The sequence below is a fragment of the Scleropages formosus genome, chromosome 1, assembly GCF_900964775.1.
Source record: "Scleropages formosus chromosome 1, fSclFor1.1, whole genome shotgun sequence".
NCBI classification, from domain to species: domain Eukaryota; kingdom Metazoa; phylum Chordata; class Actinopteri; order Osteoglossiformes; family Osteoglossidae; genus Scleropages; species Scleropages formosus.
In genome coordinates this window covers 35,510,365-35,533,610 of record NC_041806.1, presented here as the reverse complement: position 1 = coordinate 35,533,610, position 23,246 = coordinate 35,510,365, and the positions used below count along the sequence as shown (strand labels likewise).

The following is a 23,246-nucleotide window of genomic DNA, read 5'->3' as shown; positions in this document are numbered from 1 at the left end:
CACTTAGACGGCACATAAATGCAATCACCGAATTGATCAAGTTTTGAGGTACATACATGAGCCCAGATCTAGGAATCCTGTCGGCTCCACCTTACAAGAGCTTAAGCACAGTCATACCACCTTTTTGGGCATCCTAAGCAACGTAGTATGACATGAAACCTTCCAGGAATGGTCTTACTGCAGTGTGACACAGCAAAAATACTTTCCCATCTTGCCCGTTGTAGCACTTTCCAGTTCCGTACAAGACTGCTGTGCATAACGGCCCCATGCCTACGGGGATGAGGAGCAAAGCTGACATCTGCGCTTGAAGTTTACATCCCTGCCACCGCTACTACTTCCATACTACAGATCAGTAGACAATATGCTGAATCTTTCATTGTACCATACAGAAACTCTACACGACCAAGTGGACACACAGAAACACAATCAAAAAGCTGGGATTACTTGAGTTAGTCCAAATTAAACCTGCTAGCTCGCCACCATCTGAAGAAAACTCGTTTGCATTTACACAGAACTCCATTTTAAGGCAGCATGTACAGAGATTGCGTAATTTGGAAAGAGAAGCAATCAACTGAACTTAAATAGTAAAACTTTTTAGCAAGGTAATATTAAAATCATTTGTGTACTGTCAAAATCATCCCCAAGTTCTTTATTATAATAAAGTTGTTTTGCATGATTTTACTGAAATGTTTACCAAATCACTGTGGAAATAAGGCTTAAAGCAAACTAATACTAATATAGAAGTTTAGACACAAGTAATAGTTACTTTTTGGGTCTTGGTTTGAAGACGACATACTACGTTGTAACTCGAACAGGCAAGGTAAGAGACATACACTTTGAAACTCAACTTGAACATGCAGTATATTGTTTGCAGGTAATGAGAGAGTGTAGTGAAGGTGGGTGACTGAGCAGGACTATCCAAAAAATGCACTGTTTCCATCATGTTAAGAACATTTCTACCATCATCCTTTTTACATTTCATTCAGAACTCCAAAAAGCAGGCGCTACAATCTCTTCAAACAAGTCCACATGCTATCCCTTGCTAACATAGTAAAAATTCTCCACTTTAAAGGCACATTTCAAAAGAGAAAGCATACTTTAGAAATAAAGCATAATTTCAAAAGCAAACAAAATGGCCAAATGTAAAAAGAAAATCAAAACCAAAGTTCCAGGCCTTTGTTTAAAACATGGGCAGCCATAATAATATGAACATTACCTTTTGAAAATGTACTTTTTAGACTAAAAGCACTGAAAGAGGTTTCAAAAAAGGGATGCAATCCACTTCCACCTGCCTTATTTGAATGCCAGTTTCCTTCCCAGTTACTGGAAGATAAAGTGCTCAATTTACTGAGAAAGAACTAAAGAAATAAAGTGTGTATATAATGTAAAAGATGTTACAGAACAGGTATTTTATTTAAAGCAAGAGGAAGGAAATCAAATGCCATGTCTAATTAAAGTTGCATAATTGACGGATGGACTTAGACAAATGTTTGGTAAAGCTACCGTGAGTTTAACAACGTGGATTTTCTAAATGGAAACGCAAACTAAGCATGCCAAGTTCGCACACGTTATGGATGAATTCATGACGTGAATAATGATATCTTGGAAATATATCTATCCAAGATAAATGTTGCTGTAAGCTGCTGCAGCTAAACAATATATGCTGTATCCTGCAACTTGCTGCACTCGTGCCACCAGTAATCCTCTCTCATTCTCTGCAAGTTCTCTTAAAATAACCCATTTGTACATTAGGTTCTGCTTTCAGAATGCAGTCGACTACTTTTAAACTGAGTGTCCAGGTTTTAAAACCGATAGCTGATACAATCTCTGTTTTGAAACAGTAGAACTTTTACAGTGGTGGGACCCAGTTTACATCCTTCTCCAGATGGAGCCGCAGTTGCCATCCAGGCAAAGCAACATACTGCAACACACCAGAACCCAATCAAACCCACCCCAACCGCCAGCACCTGACAGCTCCAAATGAGAAGCTCACAGAACAATGGTTGAGATCCGGAGGGCCGGCATTATTCTGCTTCCCCACCCAACAGCCGGGAGCACTGCATCACAGCAGGCTGGGGAAAATGAAAGGGAAACAGGCTGTGTTTCATTATTACTAGGTGTCTAAAGATGAGCTCCAATCTGTGCTTGTGTGTCCCTACGTGCAGCTCTCTGGCTGCGCACAGGGAGTCACTTGTGGCGGGAAGCTGAGCACCGCTGCTTACCCACGTTACATGCACATGCCTACGGGCTCAAGAGTACTCTCCTTCCACTGAAAAAACATCTGAGCGCACTGCCAGGGGCTCTACTTTGGTCTGAGGTACTGGATGACCTAGGTCACAAAGGAGGAGACCAGAGACAGAAGAAAGAACTACTGGGGGCTTCATGTAAAAAAGTGTGTGTCTGTGTCAGAACGAAAGAAAACACTGAGGCAAAATACCCAAGACAAGGCTAAACAAAACTGCATACACAGCAGGCCCTCCAATATGTTACACATTTTGTGGGAATACTGCAACTCTCAACATCACATGTTTATGGGCTGAAACACTACTACCGTAGCGCAGGCAGCCCCCGAGTTACAAACGTCCAACTTACGTACAGCTCGTACTTATGAACCACCGCCTTACTGACCGGAAGTTGATTTTGTGTCACCCTTAAGTGACAATCAAATGCAGACTTCATAATTAAGCCTATTGTATTAAAGATTTGAGTTACTGTACATACAATGGTTCGTAATAACAAACAGGTACTATTTTCCGAAGCGCATCAAAACATTGCGCGTCTACAGCGGTTTGTCGGCTCGTGGGCGGGGCACGTGAGCCCAAGGTAGGACATACTTCCTTCTTTTCCTGTTAACAGTGTCTCATGTTACTGTATTTGGCTTTATTTTTTTTTTTTTTTTACCCTCCTAACCATGGCACCAAAGTGTCAATGTGATGCAAGTGTTGGTGACGAATCCAAGAAAAAGGGAATGATCACAACTGAAACTGAAGAGTAAACAAAGCGAAATGTGAAACACCAACGAATAATGGAAAAAGCGAACATTAAAGTTTCTTCAATGTTTTGCACGCATTCTCTCTCTCTCCCTCTCTCCCTCCCTCCCTAGCTACAAAAGACACTTCTTCCTAGTTGCGGAATCTCACTCCAGACAACCTCCCCCCTCCCCCTGCATTCTCAAACCTCCCCCTCTCTGCTCTTCCAAGTCCTGTTCCACATCTCTTTGATAACGACCACCCGCCTTGCCCCTTGACCACGATTTCGAATCCTCGCCTCTGTTCAGTTTACCGATTGACCGACCACTCGCCCGTCCCCAACCACTAGAACACATCTAACCCTTTGATTCTAAATAAATGATCCTGCACTTGGGTCCAGCCTCCTCCATGTCCTCTCTTCATCACAGGAGTAACATTTATCATCTGTCTATGTCTCCATTATAAATACTGTAGTTACATTTATTAGTTTTACTACATTAACATTCATGCATTTAGCAGACGCTTTTCTCCAAAGTGACGTGAATCTTATTATGTTATCATTACATTGTATTATTATATTACTGTATGGTTATATTAAAGATGTTTTAGTGTATCCAAAGTGTTTCTTTAATGTTTTTCATGCATAGAAAGGTACACCATATACCAAGTCAAATATCTGACAAACCAACATTAGATACCCATCATACCTAACGGTTCCGACTTAACGTTAAAATCCAGCACAAACACATTACAACATCCTGTGAATTGAAAGACAAACAGCTTCCACTGTCCTCTTTTCTCTGTGCAATTCCACTAAACATTATGGGGAGCAAGACAGCCCATTGTCCTGGGTGTTCAGACATGGGTTCGAATCTGGCTTGGTGTGTGGAGTTTCCACGCTGTTTCTGTGCATTTCCCCAGGGTGCTCCAGTCCTTGTCCATTGAACAAATTTTAAAAAATTTCTTTAAATATAGACTCTTAAAAGCAAACTCTTAAATGGTGTGGGATTGTTTGAGTGATTGAGCAAGAGCCAGAATGCAGTCCTGCCTCATACCTTATGTCTCTGGGATAGGCTCCGGACCACCATAACCATGCACTGGAGAAGCAGTTACTGATAATGGATGAATGGAGGAACAAGGTAATCTTTAATAACAGCCAAACACATGCGCTTTAAGATAACGAATTAGCCAGTTCATTTCCAGTTTTGCATGAACGCAAGGCAAATTACTGGATCACAGCCAGCTTCAGAGGGCATACACTCCTACTCATGGGCATTTGGAGAGATCTGTTTAACTGGTCAAGCCAGCAATGATGAGCAGAGAGTTATATGCCATGTATTCAAAAGAGGTACCCCCTCCAAAGGTTTTACACGCAGCAAAAACTGATACCATTTCCATGAACTGAAGCATATAAATATTTAAAGTATTCACTTAAGAGCTGCAGCAGAACCCCCCCCCAAAAAAAAGCACTCTTCCATTTACATACTTGTCTGTGTACCAGCAAGCTAAAGAGCCCTTATCACCACTCATTTGTCAGTTCACTTCCTCTATTTCCCATTACCCCTGAAAGCCACCTCCAAAAGAGACTCAACACATTTTAATTCAGCTCCCATAATTCCTTTAACACATATGCAGTAGCTGAGGTTGACCAAAAAAGTTAAGCTAATTTTAACAAGCCAGAGTACAGGAAGTCACACAGGATTAGGGACTACAGAGGATGGCAAAACTATGGCTGTAACTGTAAGAAAAAGTCAGCAAATCCAATTAAAACAGGCCTCTAAGCAAAGCCAGTGCTTTGCCTACACGGAATTGAAATATCCTTTTCTTCTTCTCAGACAAGCTCCTATAGATGAGTCACATTATTCCTCCATTGTCTGTGTTCCAGTTGATTTATTTGTACAAGTAAATTGTGTCCCCACCCACTTCTCCATCCTCCTCCTTTGCCCTCCCCCTTCCTGCGTTCAGGGAGGATGTTCATTCATTTGCATAACGTCATTTTTAAATTCCTTCATAATAACCCCCTTTGCCGTTTAGCCCATAGACACTTAACCTTTTCGCTTGCTCCCTATGCTATTCCAGAGTGTGGAGTTTGACATCTTAGCCTCATTCTGTATGATTTCAGAAATTCTGTAAATAGAAACACAATTTCTGGCCTCCAAGAGATGTGCCCTGCACTTCAAAAGAAGGAAGAAAACTATTTCTACTAACGTGCAGTAGTAAACTAGATGCCAGGAAGCTAAGGAATATTTCCCGCCGTAGCATCTGTACCCTGAATCACCAGAAAATCGGTTTGATCCGCAAGCAAGGGCTGAAAAACAAAATTATTCACTTTTATTCCTCAAAACCTATTTATGAAAGATACCTTATTTTTCCAGAGAAGAAAAAAAATTCACATTAGCCAAGAGTGTTCACCAGGTGCCCTTTTAAGAAGCGTTTTATTGACTGCACGCATTGCCTGCAGCCAGTGTGGTAGCGCACAGAGGCAACAGCAGTTTGGGAAGGGGGAGCGATGTTTTGATCACTATACGATGAGGATGCACAGCAGCTGTCTGTCAAGACTACTACACCGAAGTAATGGTGTGATATTAGGCACTGCCAAGAAGATAAGGGGCACATCAGTGCGCTTTAGAAGAATGATTTTACACCAATTACGCCTGCGTCCTTACCCAAGTCCGGTCACCAGCCATAGAATTGCTTCAAGAAGCACCAATCCAATTTGCACTTGGATATTAGGTGAAACTCAGCATGTGTGTTGCAGTGTTCAAAGTGCCAGGGTCTGTTGTTAGAGATATGTTCTGCCTATAAACACAATGGAGATCAAATAATAAATTTTTTAAAAAGCCTGACAAACAGCATGTCGCACAAACATCAACGGCCCAGCATAATCTTTGTTTAATGATTTTTTTTATAACAATGCTTTTAACATTAAGGGAACTGGGGGGGGGGGAATTAAATGTATAAACTCAGATCCATTTTGTGAAAATGTGCAGTTTCAACAATATCTTCATTATCACAATGCAGAACAATCCACACCTGTCATATTCACGTCATGACAAGTCCTTTTCCTCATCTTCCTGCTGCTTTGTTAATTTTCACTTACTGTTTTTACTTTTCCACAAAGTAAGAGGAAATTGTTGTTTACTTGTCTCACAAAAAATACCAATTTCAAGTAGGACTGAAATTTATGACAGCCAACTGGCCAGTTGCAGTTTCTTTGCATCCCTGAACATGATCTGAACTTCCTGTTGAAACAGTATTCAATACTGTGTTCAGAGTTATTATTTAAAATATCTGGATGATTAGCATTTCCTATTTCATAACACTGATTCCGAGGTATACACAACATTAACATGATTTAAAAAAAAAAAAGTATAGTCTTACACCGAGTTCTGTGTATGTTGCGTTCATTCACTTTTTTATTCGAAACTGAAAAACAAAACGCGAATTGCGATGTCTTCATTGGTTTTTTTTTTTTTGATTTAATGTTGAAAGGAGAAAAATTAGAAAAATAACAGAAAATGGGAAAAATTGCTTTTTATTGTTTCTGAGCACACACAAAAAGAAAAGGACTTTAAATGAAAATAGAAAATTAATAATCATACTAAGTGTAGAAATCAAAATCTCAATACCAAATATGATGAATGCTCTAAAGTGCACCATATTTCCAATCTAACAAGTAGCCTAACCTAGAACAGGCGGCACGGTGGCACAGTGGCACAGCGAGTAGCGCTGCTTTCTCACAGCACCTGGGTGGTGTAAGAGGACGTAGGCACGATCCCTGCTCAGTCTGTGTGGAGCTTGCATGTTCTCCTCATGTCTGTGTGGGTTTCCTCCGGGTACTCCGGTTTCCACCCACAGTCCAAAGACATGCTGTACAGGTTCACCCATAGAGTGAGAGTGTGTTCCACTGATGTATGGATGAGTGACCCATTCTAAGTAGTGTATCTAGCCGTGCAAGTCACCTTAGTGAATAAGGTGTGTGGGCTCATAACACTACATAGCATCTGGCTAAATAAGTAAATGTAAACTAGAACTTTACAGTGCTTTTAAGACCTGTGCTAAATTAGTAATAAGATTCTTAAATAGCAGCACCTGAAAAATCCTGCCTACTTTCTCAGTGGACATATCATCCTTCCCTACTGCCACTCTCTTGCTGCTTTTGAAAAGCAGGTAGTGATCCATATTAACTTATGAATAACTCAGAGCAAAGCCAGCATATTCGATTAAGCCACTGATGGATTATGGGCGGTTTCAATTCGTTTACACCCAGGTTGCTGAAGAACAGAAGAAACTAAATAACGCAAAAGAATAAGACGGCAAGAAACTATAAATGAGGCATATATTTTAAATATTTTACATTTTGAGCAAAAAATGGTTTTTAAACATAGTTCATTCATAATTTTCTTAATTTTTTAAAAAAAACGAATGAAGGCGTAATTCGCATTTTGTTTTTCAATTTCAAAGCAAAAAATTAATGAACGCAACATATACAGATCCATTACTTATATGTATTAAGTCATTTTGGTGCTTTTCTCTAAAGTGACTTAATGTTCAGCTACTTACAATCATGTACTATTTAGACAGCTGGGTAATTTTTACTGAGTAATTTAGGACCAATACCTTACTCAAGGATACTACCGATGGAGGTAAGGTTTGAATGGGCAAACTGAATCCAAAGACAGCAAATCTAAGCACTATACTACCAACTGCCCTTAGTTTCACCTCCCACTTCACTCCATTCTACCATTTTCAGTGTCGGTATTCCTAGAAAGGGGGGGGGCAGCTGTAGGTTATCTTGCAAGAGCTTAACAACTCCTTAGAGGATGCTACACAGCACAATGCAACGAAGAGAATATGCAGAAGTAGCCTCTACAACCTAGTCATATGCATGTTTACTGCATATTTCCTAGTATCCTCTATAAACTCTCAGTAGTCTGAGCCAAGCTAAAAATACCTCCAAAATATACTTAAAGGAAAAAGAGTGTAGCCATTTTACAAGACAAAATATTGCATGTGACATGGGTGCGCACACACAGACACAGATTATTGTAAATTCTTGGCACTCCAGCTTCCAAATAATTCCCTTAAGGGGTTGCACGGTTTAGCCACTGTTCTTCGGGACTGTCACATTCTATCGGCTCTCTCTACTACCGTGCCATGAGTACCAAACAAGTACATTGGCTGCATGTGGAATGCAAAGCAGGGAGGAGGAGTTGGGGGAGGGGGGAGTAAATGGCTCTGACACAATGAGCGGAAGTAATTCTTTATCTTCATCTTTGTACCTTCTACATTATGGTGGTTGTTTCCCTGCTAAACGCCACTAGTTAAATCTGTATATAGTTATTAATGTGCCCATTAAACAACCTTAGCTTGGGCAGCTCGAGCTCTCTGCATGCTAATCTCATCAGCACCAAATTTGGACGCAGCTTGCACGAAGCATGATGGAAAAGCAGCCGTGTGTCAGAAGCTGCGTCCTGAACGCTACTTCACATTGCTGCCCATCGGTCTCTGGTCCTGCTCCTTGCGCACAATGAAGAAATTGCGACTTAATTGATTCCCATGCTGAACAAACAGTAACAATTCAATTAAGTTGTCACCTACCACCCACGCCTTCAGAACCCACTGTAATAATTACAGCACGCACCGTGGCATGCAGAGCAAAATGCACAACAAACAACCGGCACTTTGTTGACGTTTGCAGCCACTAGTCTTCTCATACACTGCTCCTCCATGAGAATTAAGGACTCATCATTGGTGTCCTGGTGTACTGTGTACTTAACTGTCACGTGTGCTTTGGGTGCCATTACTTTATACATTTTCTGAAGTTTCTGCCCTACAGAATTTCAGTGCAACAAACATTTAAACACATCCCTATAAATCCCTATTTCTTTCCACAGCTTCTCACAGATGTTTCAATCTGCAGGAGCCTGTTCAGCACAGAAAAATCCTCATATGCAAAACAGACAAAAAGAAACGGCAGACATTTGTGTAGGACTCCTGCAAATACTATGCATACTTCCATCACTTCAGCTTTCACTATTGTCTCAACATTTCACACTTTTTTAAACAAAATTGAACAGGCAATCAAAGCTTTGTGGGTCAGTGCAAGATGAGCTTTAATGCACAGTAAAACTTAAGGACGAATTTCGTCCTTAAAATTTCTTTCAAAATAATGCAACAAACCTTAATATAGAGAAATTGTATAATTCTGATTAATAATACAACTTCAATGCCACTTTACAGTGATTAAGCATGTCACACTTGAGCTGCCTTTTGTTTTTTTTTTTTTTTTTTAAAAATCACCACTGACAGTTATACTTTGTTCCTTTTCACCCACGAAAAATCAACAAACTTGAAACTGATTTAGATTGCCAGCCAAAATGGCAATGAGAACGAAAAAGCACGGTAACTTTAACAGAAATGTTAAGGATACAGATATTTTAATGTCTGGTTTCCATAAGCCATTAGGTCTTAGCGTGCTCAAGAAAAACCTCTGTGCTCTTACCCTTAGTCTTTCATAGTCAACCACTAGAGGGGGTGGCAATGGTGGCAGTTGTAAATCCTCTGGCCTTTCCTCCACTATTATTGCCTTCTGTTGCTCAGTAGTAGTTCTCCTGCAGTTCTTCACTTTGGAGACATCTGACATAAAAGAATGACGTGGGAGGAAATGTGTAATACCATAAAGCACAGTGGACAATTTTTGTATAAATCCATACTGCATGGTTACATGTTACATCAAGCAAACATAAACCCCTAAACAAAGGAATTTGGAAAATATAAGGTGTTGATCCACAGTGCACAGCTGGAGAAGTGTCAAGCTGTAAATATTTTTTACCCACCATGCACTAACAACCATTATTTAGTGAAGGAGCTGTAAATTGAGCAGAAAGACAGTTACCAAGTGACTTTATGGGGAAAAGCTGACACAACGTTATGAGAAAATAGGAAAAGCTGACATAAATCTATTTAAAAATGGCTGTGTGCCCTTTTCAAGTGGAGTCGGTCTTAAGCGCAACGATCATTTCCTAATGAAAACTATGTCTGCCCTTACAACTCAGCACTCAGCTCAGACTTCTACACACTCCAAATGCTTAGAGATTTGAACTGGTGTTACTTGTCATGGCAACGGAGGCATATTTGAAAGATGGATATCATTTTGCTTTCTTTGCAAAGGGTGCAGCGATAGCTCTACCAGTGCACCCGACAACGAAGCACGGCTCTAGTAACCATAGGGGCGCAAGAAAGGCCAAAGAGGAGCAATGCAAATTAGTAAGCTTTGACCTAGAATGCAGAGCACACAAAGCATCAATGCCCAGGGAGGGAAATTTGTGTCCTTATGGTCTGAAGATGTGAACTGCTTTACCACTGATGTGCTCTGGAGGATACGCATCATGCCAGGATTTCAAAGGGCAGAGACTCTCAGCATTAGTGTAACCGTCTTCATGGCCCCCACACTGGCAGCCACAGCTGTCTGCCTGCTCTGTGCTCCTGGGGGAAACCATCGTTACATGAAGTCCCACTGGGAACCAGGCAGGCTAGATGCAAGCGAAGCTGATCTCAACTAAGAGGGTACAGCCTTGACAGCAGTAGCCCTTCAAAGCTGCTGATTTTTTTTTTTTTAATGTTACTTTACAGAATCAATGTGGACAATTTCCTAATATCGAGTGCAATCTTTAAGCAGTGCTTTTTAGTGGAGAAACTTTTTTTTAGCAGAGTACTTGAAGCACATTCTACAAATCTGCATCAGGCTTCTGAGTACTTAAAATCTTTAAAAAAAAAAAAAAAGGGGGGGGGGGGGGGGGAAATATTCATGCTCTGGCTCTAGCAAAGAGCACAAAGGCCAAAATAAAGTGCAGAGGCAAAGTACCAAAAAATGTTGAACTTATATCCCTCCACAAGATGGTCTTGACTGTACACCAGTTTTAAGTCAGATATACAAAACTGCCAAGTCTAGCAAATACTAACACGCTTCCACCCACCATATTATATCTTCCTTACCTTGTTCCTCTTCACAGGCCACCTGCTGTGAACTGCTCTGTGGAGTAGAAGCCTTGTTCTCCTGATGGTGGTGCGCCACACCTGTACTTGCCAACTTGTCACCCTCTGCCAAAGACTGGGTGCTTACCACCTCCACTTCTGTGCTCATCTCTTCACCACCCTCAGAGCTCTTCTTGTTGGCCTCACTATCCAGACTGTCCAGTGACTCATCCCCATTCATACACTCTTGCAGTCGACCAGATGTAGACATGGCCTCCTGCTTGTGCCTTGGCTCAGCAGGGACAACAGGTGGCTCGTTGGAGCTCTCTTCCTCTGTGGAAAGCACGTGTCCATTAGGCTGTGGCTCACCGTGAGAGGTCTCCATGGTGTCACATGAGGAGTCCTCATCCTGTGTCAGGCAAGAGTCACTAGGCCCTGCCATACTGTACTCCTCCCCAACATCCTCAGCTGTCAGTCTACCACTTGACGGTGCCCCCTCCTCATCTCCTTCAATCCCTTCCTTCTTCAAGTAGCTCTTCTTTTTACGGATGATGCCTCTTCCCCACGAGGGTTTCCTCCTCGCTTTACGCTTCACATGGTCTACAATGAGAACATAGAATCATGATGCACAAAAACATTTCGAACACAAAAGACAACCTGCTCAATTCTCTCCAATGCCAATTAAATGAGCCGGATTCAAAACATTTGCAATATTGTTGTGCATTTTCCAAAACACAGAGGAAACACAGAAAATTAATCCAGATCAATCTGTTATGAACAGCGATTGGTTATGGGCAATTGGTCGACAGAATGACAGAATGTATTGTGCAGGAAAAAACCACTTGTTTTAATGTCTTTTGAAGGAGCCAGAATACAACTGACTGAAAGTAACAGCAGCCAAATATTCGTCATAAATAAAATAAAACCAATTCCACTGCTTTTCTTTTCATGGAGAGTGCCGTTCCATCCGGATTACGTGCAACAGCCAATGTATGAGGAATGATGTACTCATAATTACCAAGAAGGCAATTAAAACCACTGCTCCATACCGCCAGCCCCTCCCCCACACCCCACTATTGCTTTCTGTCAGCTGAATCAATTGCGTCGTGCGAGGCCCCCTTCAGACACAATCAAAAACAACCGCACATCAAATACTTCAACGAAAGCCAGGATATAAAACAAGAGGGAGTCCAGGCTCCAGGATGGGAAGCATGCCTGACGACAGATGGCTGGAGAGCAGAAGAAGGGGGGTAGAATGGGGGGGGTGAGAGATGGGGAACCAACCTAAAGCCCCTCCATTCAGTCGGCAGTAAACGTGTCACAGCAAGCTGCAAAGAGGTTTTAACGCAACGGGGCTACGTGGCACCAATTCCTATTCCACACATTTCTTCTAAACTGTTTCTGAGGATGAAATGGGGCCCCTGTGGGCCAAAAACAAGCTGGAGTTCAGTTTTGCAAATCATCTGGAAAGAGGGTTGGGGGTTTGATGGAAGGGGGCAATGTTGGATGAGTGTTCAATTGACAGCAAAAACAGAACAAAAAAAAAAAAAAAAAAAAAAAACCTCCAGGAAACCAGGTCTGGAACTTTCCAGGACTGCCCTCAGATTCCAGCAGGGATTCTGGTTGCAAAGTCTCAATGTGCACATTACAGTTTTGCCTTTATTCCATGACACTCACTGAATGGAAGAGCAGATTACTTGGCACATTTAGAAAATAATTGGGAGAAAGCAATTAAAAAAAGGCCAATGGGGAACAAATTCTCTGACCTCATTACACCTTGGGGCGACCTCATTTGAAGAGCACTTACTGCATCTTACATAACATTCAATGGAAGTCATGTATGCTATAGTGCACATTCCTGCTGAAAAGTAGGATAATTGCATCCATATAAAGTTGCAATATTTAACTAATATGAGGAATACAAGGAAGATGTTTCTTCAACCATACAAAGCAATCAAGAACATAAAATGATTTAAAGAGTGGCATCAAAGCAGAGACTCAGTGCATGATTAAATGAATAAATTATCAACACTTTACACTTTTTCCAAACCAAGAGTTTTCAATGGGATGTAGCTTAATTTCTTTTGTGACCACCAGGTCAGTCAGGGATGGCTGTGTAAACTGAATAGTGTTACCAAAGAACACAGCTGTACATTTATGCAGCTGTATGTACATAACATGTCAATGAATATTTGACAATTATGTATAATTAACAAGTAGCAGGACTGTGCAAATTTATTCAGAAAAATGTCAGCTGCTGACTGAGCCCACAATGACCGATCCATTTCCAGCACCCCAGCTTCCTGTGCTGGATGGTAGACTCAGATGACAGACCCTAGGAGACAAGTTCAAGCGGATGTCTGCTGACCCATTTAACTACAGTAGAATACCAAAAAAAAAAATCATATGCAACTGAAGAGAGTCACATAACTTAGCTGTACTTTCCTTAACCATTCATCTGAACAGACATTTACAATGCACCTGACAAAAACATTTAGAAGCAGCAGCGACATACTGAGAAACCACATCACGGGAGATGTACCATTCGATGGTGCTTGTATTTAATTTCGACTCCTTTTTACGGTCACTCATATCACAGGCACTGCGTGGCGGTTAACTTCCAAACCGCTTTCCAGAACAATCAGTGTCCTTTAAATGGATGGCCAAAGTGTAGCCTGTTCTGAAGCTCACTAATGTATGAAAACAGAAAATCCTGTGCTATTCCCCCTCGTCATGTTTGGGTGTGCCCTGAATGAGAGTAAGACCTGAGAAGCCCATGGGAGCAGGTGCTTTCACATAATAGTGGTTGGCACAGTCACGATGAGAGCAGAGCCGCAATGAGGCTGTTACCCTTTTATGACTCAGCATACAGTGTGGCACAATCGGTGCCCTTCATGCACAGCCAGGTAACTGCCCAGGTTTGCTGTCTTCAAGAGGCAACTGGGACATATGGAAGTACAAAACTGTAGAACCTCAGGGCAAATATCACTAATATGTCCAAGATGTATTAACCAGATGTTACAAGTGTACAAATAAACATTAATGTATACATGACTTCATTTTGCAAAGATGTGTACCTTTATGGAAGAGATTTCTGCTTCAGCTGTACCATTTTTAAAACGCTTTTAATCAGCAGGTTGTGACTGCAATGCATGCCATCTTGCACAAAAGTATTACTCACCAAGAGCTTAGGTCAGGTAGTTGAGAACCTTTATACTGCTTTTTTTTTGGGGGGGGGGGGGGCAATTATGCACTGTTTGTCCTTTGTCTGACCAATGCTTATCATATAGAAGGAATAACTGAAAATTTTGTGAGTTGTTGACAAAGGCAGCAGTGCAAAAAAAAAAAAAAGGAAAAAAAAAACACTTAATTGCATCCTACACACTCCAATGTATAAAGTGTAAACCTACTGTCTATCAACATGCAAGCGTTAAAAAAACAAATGCACACATGAGCACAATATCACCTATTCCAGCTCTTCAGTGGGAAGGGCCAGACAGGACCTAAGGTCAATTTACTTGAGCTCAAAGGCATGAACAAAAGTACAACACAAACTCACTTCAGAGCATGCATTTGTGGGTCTTCAACATAGTGAAAACTGCAGATTAAGCACCTACGAAGTTTGTCAAAGTCAATCCACATACATGGTTTATGCAGTGCTAATAGGGTAGGAGGCTTTAAAAGAAGTGAACATCAACAGGTTACAGCTTAAGAAAAGGAAATGTCTCAAGTGACAAAAGTCTAGTGTACTAGCCACTAACGGAAAGGTTTATTTGTAAGAATTTTTAAAAAATTGGAATTTAACGAAATACAAACGCAAACCTTTGTCAACACAATGCAATTTCTCCCAAACAAAAGAACAATAACTTTAATCTGTTTTTCTACTTGTTTGGAGGATGAAAACTGCACAGAAAGGCTGCCAAGTCCAGTCTGGCCCCATTCCTTCACGCACACAGCCATGTCGTCATTCCTTCAAGTGAAGTACTGCATGATGTCATTCCTACATCTGCATCATTGCATGATGTCATGCGGTCAGCAATCCTCTGTGATGCCCTGACCATTTAGGACGGCAGCAGTGAAGATTTAAAAGAGGAAGCCCTCCTGAAATTCGTGTCACAATGCCCCAAGTTTGACCATGAAAGTCGAGCTGGTAACGAAAAGCCGCCTTCTGCGTAGAAGTGAGAATAATCTCATCTCCCTCAATGTCAGTAAAGGACAGTTGTTTCTATGAGGCTGATCTCAGGGAATTAGACCTGCTGGACTAATGAAAACAGCTCCCCCAATTGAGCTCAAGTGGCACATTTGTGAAGCAATGAAGAACTTTTTGGACACTACAATATTAATGCATTGGAGTGTTAAGTACACAAAATTCCACTGCAGCGCTCTCTGCCCATGCTGGGAATTTTATTAAACATTTTCAGCTGAGAGGAAATGACAGCAGAAGATGGATTGCATTTTCAAATGACTCAGATTAACATGTTGTGGTATGAAATGTTCTGTGCCAAACAAGCAGAAATTCTTTCACTGCAAATACAGGTCAGTCCTGATTCATGGGGGGGGGGGGAGGTGTTTCATCAGTCAATACTTCCACCAGACTTTACAGATAAACTCAAGAGTTACTCTTGTTACAACTCATCCTCTCCAAAACAGAGATCCTTCACCTCTCAGCTGGCTCGTCTTCCTGTCGAGAACTATCAAACCGGACAACTCACTCATTTTGCTTGCCTCCTCGGCTGAGAGGCTGGGAGTGATGATTAGGAAAAAAAAGACATACTTGAGTCAAACACATCGAAGCCACAAACCAGATCTGCAGATACATCCTGCACAACATCCAGAGGATTCACCCTTAACTCACAGCAAAGTCTATGCAACTACTTGTGCAGACCATGGTGAAATCCTGCCTGGACTACTCCAACTTTCTTCTGTCTGATCTCCCAGCTTCTGCCATGAAACTTCTCCAGCTGATGCAGAACACTGCTGCATGAGTTGGGTTTGAACTGCCAATGTGTTCCCATGTATCATCATCCCCCCCCCCCCCCGCCATCTCTCTGCACTGGTGTCCAATACCTGCCTGAAACAAACTCATGATGCTGGTTATGACCTACAAAAGTATAAATGGATCTGCTCCCTGATACCTAGAAGACCAGATCAGTTGCCACACCGAAACCAGACTGCTATGCTCCTCCACTTCTGCCTGCTTGGTGGTCCTACACACAAAAGATCAAAAATTAGAAGCACAAAAAGGTGCTGGCCCGTTGTGGGGGCATGACTTCCACCTCTCACTCAGAACTGCCAAATCTCTCTCTGCGTTGAAGGAGGGTCTCAAAACACCTCTTTTGGACTCACTTTCCCGCTGATCTCTTAAGAGCATGACAAACATGTCAATGGTTAATAATTTTGTGATTAGAAATTCTTGAACAATGGATAAACCTTTATATAGCAACTTTGTGATCTTTATGTTTAATAATTCTGTGTTTAGAATTGTAAAAAAATAACTTTATGCAGCTACTCATGTGATGTATACTGGTTCATATGGTGGAATGCGACAAATTAACTGTACTTTAGAATCACACGTGTGCATCCAAGTCTCTTCTAATGTAATTCATTGCATTTGAAGGAAACCATATGTTAATTGAATAAATCTAAACATAAATATTGTTAGGTCCAGAGACAAGAAAATTTTGAAATGTGCCCTCCCTGCAAAGTCACATACATATATTGTCTTCCACTTTTATTCTACAAACATAAGGCTCATTGGAAAATGGAAAGAAAAGGCTTCTAGTAAGACCTCCCATGGTCTGACAACAGAGCACATCAACACGAATACTGGCCAAGGGTCAGAGTGTTATCTGGAAGCCATAATGACTGATTTTAAGCCATTAAAAGAAGAGGAGTTTCTCGCCGAGTTCTTTTAACACACCCTGCAGCACTGTCATGTCCATAAACAACCACCAGGTTTTCGTACACATATCTCCATGTCATGTTCTCATTAGCTCTCCAGGATGGAGTGCAGCTGGCTGACAGCTCCGCAAGCATTCACTCTGGCAAGGCCGGCATTCTCCTGACTTAAGTGTCAGTCACCTGATCCAGGAAGCCTCTCCAAACATCAGCCAGGGGAACAAAGAAATGCAATGTTTTCTGTGACACCGAGGGGCAGCGGACTTCAGACATTTGCTGGTAATGAATACTGACTCTGGGTTATTACATGACGTGAAGTTAATTGATACATTGGATTCCCTTAAAATAGAAGACACCACTCTGGGTGATCTGTCCTCACCACAAAGACATGGCACTTTGTGAATCAGCAGGAATAATAACACCTTCATTTGAGAAAATAAGTCACACGACAACTCAATTCTAAAAGTTATCCTCCTGAAGGGATCAAGGTGATGAGCTAAATCAACCTGCCAGCAATAGCCATGCTCCCCCCCATATTCAGCAGCGCTGGGCCCACTTCAAAAACCCAGAGCCTTCCTTCCTAGCTGTCCGGCGCTCTGACAACGTGGCAATTAAGGGGTGGTGGATTGTGGGTGCAGAACAGAAGATCACTCGGAGGACAAACCGTATCGCCTGGAACCTCCAGCAGGAACCTGCTCACCAGCTCTCTAATCAAATCAGGCAGTCACGCAGTTCGGAGTCCCCAAAGCAGAAACACACCAACACATCCAAAACATTAACTGCACTCAGCCATTCACTACACCTACAGGGTTAGGAACAGGCACAACAAAACACTCAAAACAAAAGGCACGTTTTGGCTGAATTACTGCTGAAATGACAGCCCCTGTACCCTTCACAGGACACAAATGCCTTCTGCAGCAAATGCATCACACGTTGGATAGCAAAGCGGATTCCAGGCACTGTGGGTAAACTTAGGCCCCTCGGGAAGACTCCGGCTGTCCTTGGTGGAAAGGTTACTCCTACCCTGGAAACAAGTGTCACGGTGAAAAACATGAGCCACACAAGTGAGGAGCATCGCTCTCTCTCTGCTGGCCTTGGTAAAGTGTGGGGGGGAAGGCGTATACTATAACAGCCAATGGTGAAAACCCACTCTGAACACAGGTGACAAAACCATAGCTGGACTGTTCTGGCAGGTTTGCTGCCTAGACATGGATGCAACTTTGTCACGCTTGCACTCACCCTGAACATGTCATAAATTAATGTCTCCATAACACTGCATTGTCTGTGGCTATATTAGATCCCAGCCACCGCCAGTCCCTCCGAGTGTGTGCGTGTGTTCAATTCGAGCGAGCATGCACAAAAAACAATAAGATGATAAATGATGCATGCATGTAGCAGCCTGACTTTAATGAATGCAATTAGGAAAGCATTAAATTCCGATGAATATAAAGCACAAAATTAGTACTTTATTTTGTTCATCAGGAAATTAGAAATGCGAGTATTGCTGGGAGGCAAAGCTGTAAACGAGTACAGCAGCGCTTGTCACTTTTTCAATGTCTTATTTTTAAGCTAAATGCCTCCATGGAGCAGCAGATGAAGGACAATGATAAGGCACTGCAAGTGACTCCATTGATTGTCCACCACTCCTCTGTGAAATGTTTTCGGCAAGGCTAACAGCAAGTCTAGTCCTGTGAGCTGCCCCCCTCTAGGAGTTCTAACAAAAAGGCGGGACAACTCAGATATTTAAAACACAAAGCCATGTCAATGGAGAGCTGAACAGAGATTTCTCTTTGCTCAGCATGAAAAAACATTCCAGTGCCAAACATCAAGTCAAACTCATTTCCAAGCGCTGCGCGCACGCACACATACACACACACACACACACCAACAAATACAGTACATACATTACAAATAAATTATATTAGAAATACACAAATCTGGAATTTACATTCACATTTTACTGGCCACACTGTCATATTTTATAGTGTAATGAAATTCTGCTTTAGATGGATTCATGCTAAAGATTCCAAATATGCTGGTAAAGTGCCAGGCTCATCTCAAAAACTATATGAGCAAAAGTAATTGAACAAAAAGTAAAGCATTTCTATACACACTACGTTCAGCTGTTTTTCTGAAATAAGATTCTTGTTCATTCTATGCATATCCCTGTAAACCAACCAACCAACCAACCAACCGAGGGCACAAGGCCGGAGAGGGAGGGGTCACACCCTGGACGGGACGCCAGTCCGTCACAAGGCACCCCAAGCAGGGCTCGAACCTCAGACCTGCCACACAAAGGGCACCGGCTGAATGCACTGCGCCACCATTCAGAGTAAACAATTAATTGAAAAGGCTTAAAAATTTGTTTTCAAATGAAGTAAGTGAAACTGTGCAAATTGTAAGTGAACTTGCACAAAAGCACAAATTTATCATTTAAAGAATGTCACAAGCAAAAAGTTATTTTTTTTTTTAAATTCATCGATATAATGGTCTAGACAGACTTTCAAGTCAGCAGGTGGCATACTGTGCCTACTTTGGGCACGAACGTCCACTTATAAAATCTACCAAGAGTTCAATCCAAGTACACATCTGCTGTACCCCACTGCTGAGTAAAAACAGGGGGTGGAAATGTCATTGTCACAACCCATACAACAAGCAATTATAGCAGTATGACATGATGGCCAAATTGTGTCCCATTACCTAAGCACACCCACAGGCATCAAATTATTTGAACAAATTATTTGCAAAAATAGTCCTGGACTTCCACTAAAAGTCAGACACACTATTATATACTAGTATGGTACTATTCGTATCGTACTAGTACAGTACGATATACTATATATCGATGCTATAATCTCTCATTTAAACACACAAATACGTTTATACGTATATATGTATGCATACATTTTTCAAACACCATATGTGGATAATTTGCGGTACAAAACAAAACCACATGACACTGAGGAAAGCTGTCTCATAGAGAATACCTTTCACACATTTATCACAGAGACACTAAGCTCAAAGGCTTTCTGGAAGAATACCTAACTAAAAATAATTTGTACTGCCATTTCATTATATGCCCTTCTGCATTACCCCACTAATGTCCCAGTCACCCGCATAGCAGTATTTAAACAGCTGTCCATGGACCTCAAAAATGTTGAACCTTGTTGGTACCAAAAGCACCATATAAGGAAAATTGTTTCAGGAATAAAAACATTTTGCTAATGCTTTCCTTTCCATATTTCCTTACTGCAGACTTCACTATCATTTCACAGCTTGACATCTGTAACCCAATTACTATACTGGGTTTAAAGAGTAAAGAAAAAAAGTACGTAGTACTTTGTGCGTTCCATCTTGATTCACAGACCCTCAGTAAAATGTGCATGATTAAAGGAGCTGCTTGGGTGTGAATACATCTTCTCGAATAAAGTTAAACATTCGGGAATAAATGAATGCATCAGCAACAACAACTTGGGGTGCAACTGCATTCTGCATCAGTTGTTTATGTGGCTAACAGCCCCTTTTAAGCGTGGTGCCCACCACAGTAAAACAGGTCATCCTAGCTGGCAGGTTGTTTGGGATTTTTATTGGAACATTTAATTAATGGTCTCCGGTGCAAAAATAAACCAACAAGTGGGCAATTTCACAGGGAGAAATGCTCCAATCATATTACGTAATGTTCTTTAAATTATAAAATTTGTGGGACAGCCGGTATCATAGTAGTTAAAGCTACTGCCTTTGGCTCCAAAGGTCACCGGTTCGATCCGCACCTCCGGCTGTAGTACCCTTGAGCAAGGTACTTACCCTAAATTGCTCCAGTAAAATTAAATAGCTTTATAAATGAGCAAATAATTGTAACCTTAACACTAAGTCACTTTGGAGAAAAGCATCAGCTAAATGAATAAATGTAAATAAAATATTTTTTTGAAAGGTGCTTCTGAACGTTCTGCTCACATACCTTCATTTTGTAGTGACCGCTTTTCCACCATTTTTAAAACTATAAATTCACATAAGGGTGCACTGTGAACTGTAACTCAGATCTTAAACCATTTAAATTGTTGTAAAAGCTGTTCAGTATATGCTTATGCCACATATAATGTGGCACAACTGAAGTCTATATCACCAAGACCCAACAACTGAGTACATGCTTTCCTTAAGACACATATGGACACTGATTTGGTAAATACCCGTTACTTTACTTCAGACATTACTTACATGCTGCAGTTTACTGTGCAGTGGTACCACATACAGCTTGCACTATAGTTCAGTTTAGACAAAAGCCACATATAATGCACACTTGGGCACACAACATTCTAAGCATTTTTTAAAAATTAAAAAAAAATCACAGCTGCACTATTTTTTTTTTGTTCCTTACTTTTTTGCTTCGTGTTTCATCACATTCAAAATACAGTTGTCTACCCTGACTCTATAAGCATAGAAGGCAAAAAACCTTTAGGTATTCTTTCTAGTAACTCCACTACAGTCATTTTATGGAGGAGCAGCCAGCAGCCAACCCGACCATAAGTGATTTATGTTAAAGCATAAGATAGCTCCTGCCACAGAAGCTAGAGGTTTGTATTCACATTTCATCTCATCCAGCAGATTACAATGGGGGAAGGGGGGGAAAAAAAAAAAAAAAAAAAAAAAAAAAACAGAAGGAACACATTACTTTCCAGGACCATCAAGGGAATTACATAGGGCTGCTCACTTGTACAACTCTAAATTAGATCATCACACAAGACAGTTGATAGCACAGTGGAGTAGCAGGTTTGACCAGTGCCTGCTGTGTGGCAGGTCTGGGGTTTGAGCCCTGTTTGGGGTGCCTGGCAACTGACTGACATTCCGCCCTGGGTTTGTCCTTTCCCCCTTCGGCTTTGCGCCGTGTTGCCAGGTAAGGCTTCGGCTCGCTGCGACCTCACTCAGGATAAGTGGTTGTAGACATTGGTTGGTTGGTTTGTTAGAACAGTTAATAGTCATGGCTGAATTCTGGGGTCAGATTTGATGAATGCTGCAGATCATACTGAATTAAGAAAGATTGGGAGAATATAAGAAAAAAAAATATGTTTTTGTGATGGACTTGTAACCCAAAGGTTTCCAGTTGAAGTCTTGGGTTTCAGTCCATCTGAATCTGCATGTTCTTTTCATGTACGCATGGGTTTCCTCCACAGTCCAAGACTTGAAAAGAAAGGAAATGGCAAATCACTTTCATAGCCTCCCTTACCTCAGAACCTGTGACGGTGGCTGCTAAGAGTCACTTTACCTCCATGACTATTAAACTATAGAACAATTTTATTGTTACTCTGTATGCAACAAGCAGGCTTCTTATTAAATTTAAATGTACAACTAGGGACATACCTTTGGAAATCATACATATCTTTACTTAGATGTCCTTCCAGGCCATAGTGAAGGGGAAAGCAAAACCATGGCCTTTGCAGACTGCTGCCTGCATCCCCTTTCAGTTGATGAAAGTCATCTTAGATAAACATCATCTGAAGTACTTTATTTAACCATTTACTTCACAATCTGGAGGTGGCACGGTGACCAGAAAGCAATCTGGCTTTTTCAGCTCAGCAGATCCTGTTGAAAGACTGGGGTTGCTCTAATATGATCTAACATATCCCCAGAAACCCGAGTTCAGCTGAAAAGCTGAAGAAATACCAGAAGGAATTAACCTTTTCACCCATTAGGGTCCAGGAAGAAACAGTTCCACTTGTTTCATGCGTGAACTCCTTGTGGAAATGCCCAACTCAGTTGCTGACTTGTCAGAATCTCTCTCGCTAGTTGTTTTCTCATCCTGTAGTTCAATTTCTAATAATGCCACAACACCTGGGATACTTACATAGCTCTATAATATTTCACATTTCAGCCCCAAGTTAGACCAAGCTCTTGGACAGAAACCCACTGAAGAAATTAGGTGTCCCTTATTTTAAGTAGACAGCATTTAGAAAACCCCTCTACACAATTTCTTTTCTCACAATGCTTATCAAATTTACAACCCAGGCCCATGATGCTGAAGCTGATATTGTTATTTTGATGTTTATTGGGCAGCCATCTGGTTTTCACTTTTTCTGATAGGGACAGCAGAGTTAAAACAACTCTGAACTGGGAAGGTAGGGAATTTTTTTTTTTTTTTTTTTTTTTTTTTAAATATAATAACAGTCGGATAGAAAGCAGGATGAAATTCGGGCTGATGAGATTTCCCTAAGCCAAAAACAGTCCCACACCAATATGTACGGCCTTCTACCTTTTATCGATCCATCTCGAATAAGATTTTGTTATCTGGAAGATCTTTACAAAAGCTAACTAAAAAAAAATAAAATAAAAAAATATATATATATATATATATATATATATATATATACATACACACACACACACACACACACTTTATTTGATTTACAC

At 41.2% G+C, this 23,246-nt stretch overlaps 1 protein-coding gene across 2 annotated transcripts in view; it reads right to left on the bottom strand.

Annotated features, from left to right (window-relative positions):
- The window catches only part of atad2b (ATPase family AAA domain containing 2B), a 74,107-nt gene that overhangs the window by 11,740 nt on the left and 39,121 nt on the right, over positions 1-23,246 (bottom strand). The window contains exons 25-27 of one of the 2 annotated variants that reach the window (XM_018743683.2): positions 10,968-11,546; positions 9,475-9,608; positions 5,393-5,768 (exon numbers count right to left, since the gene is read on the bottom strand). In XM_018743683.2, the coding sequence (XP_018599199.1) occupies positions 5,646-5,768; positions 9,475-9,608; positions 10,968-11,546 (836 nt within the window). In that variant the 3' untranslated portion in view covers positions 5,393-5,645. Of the gene's footprint in view, positions 1-5,392; positions 5,769-9,474; positions 9,609-10,967; positions 11,547-23,246 lie in introns of those variants that run through there. The other variant, XM_018743682.2, reaches the window with a different exon arrangement.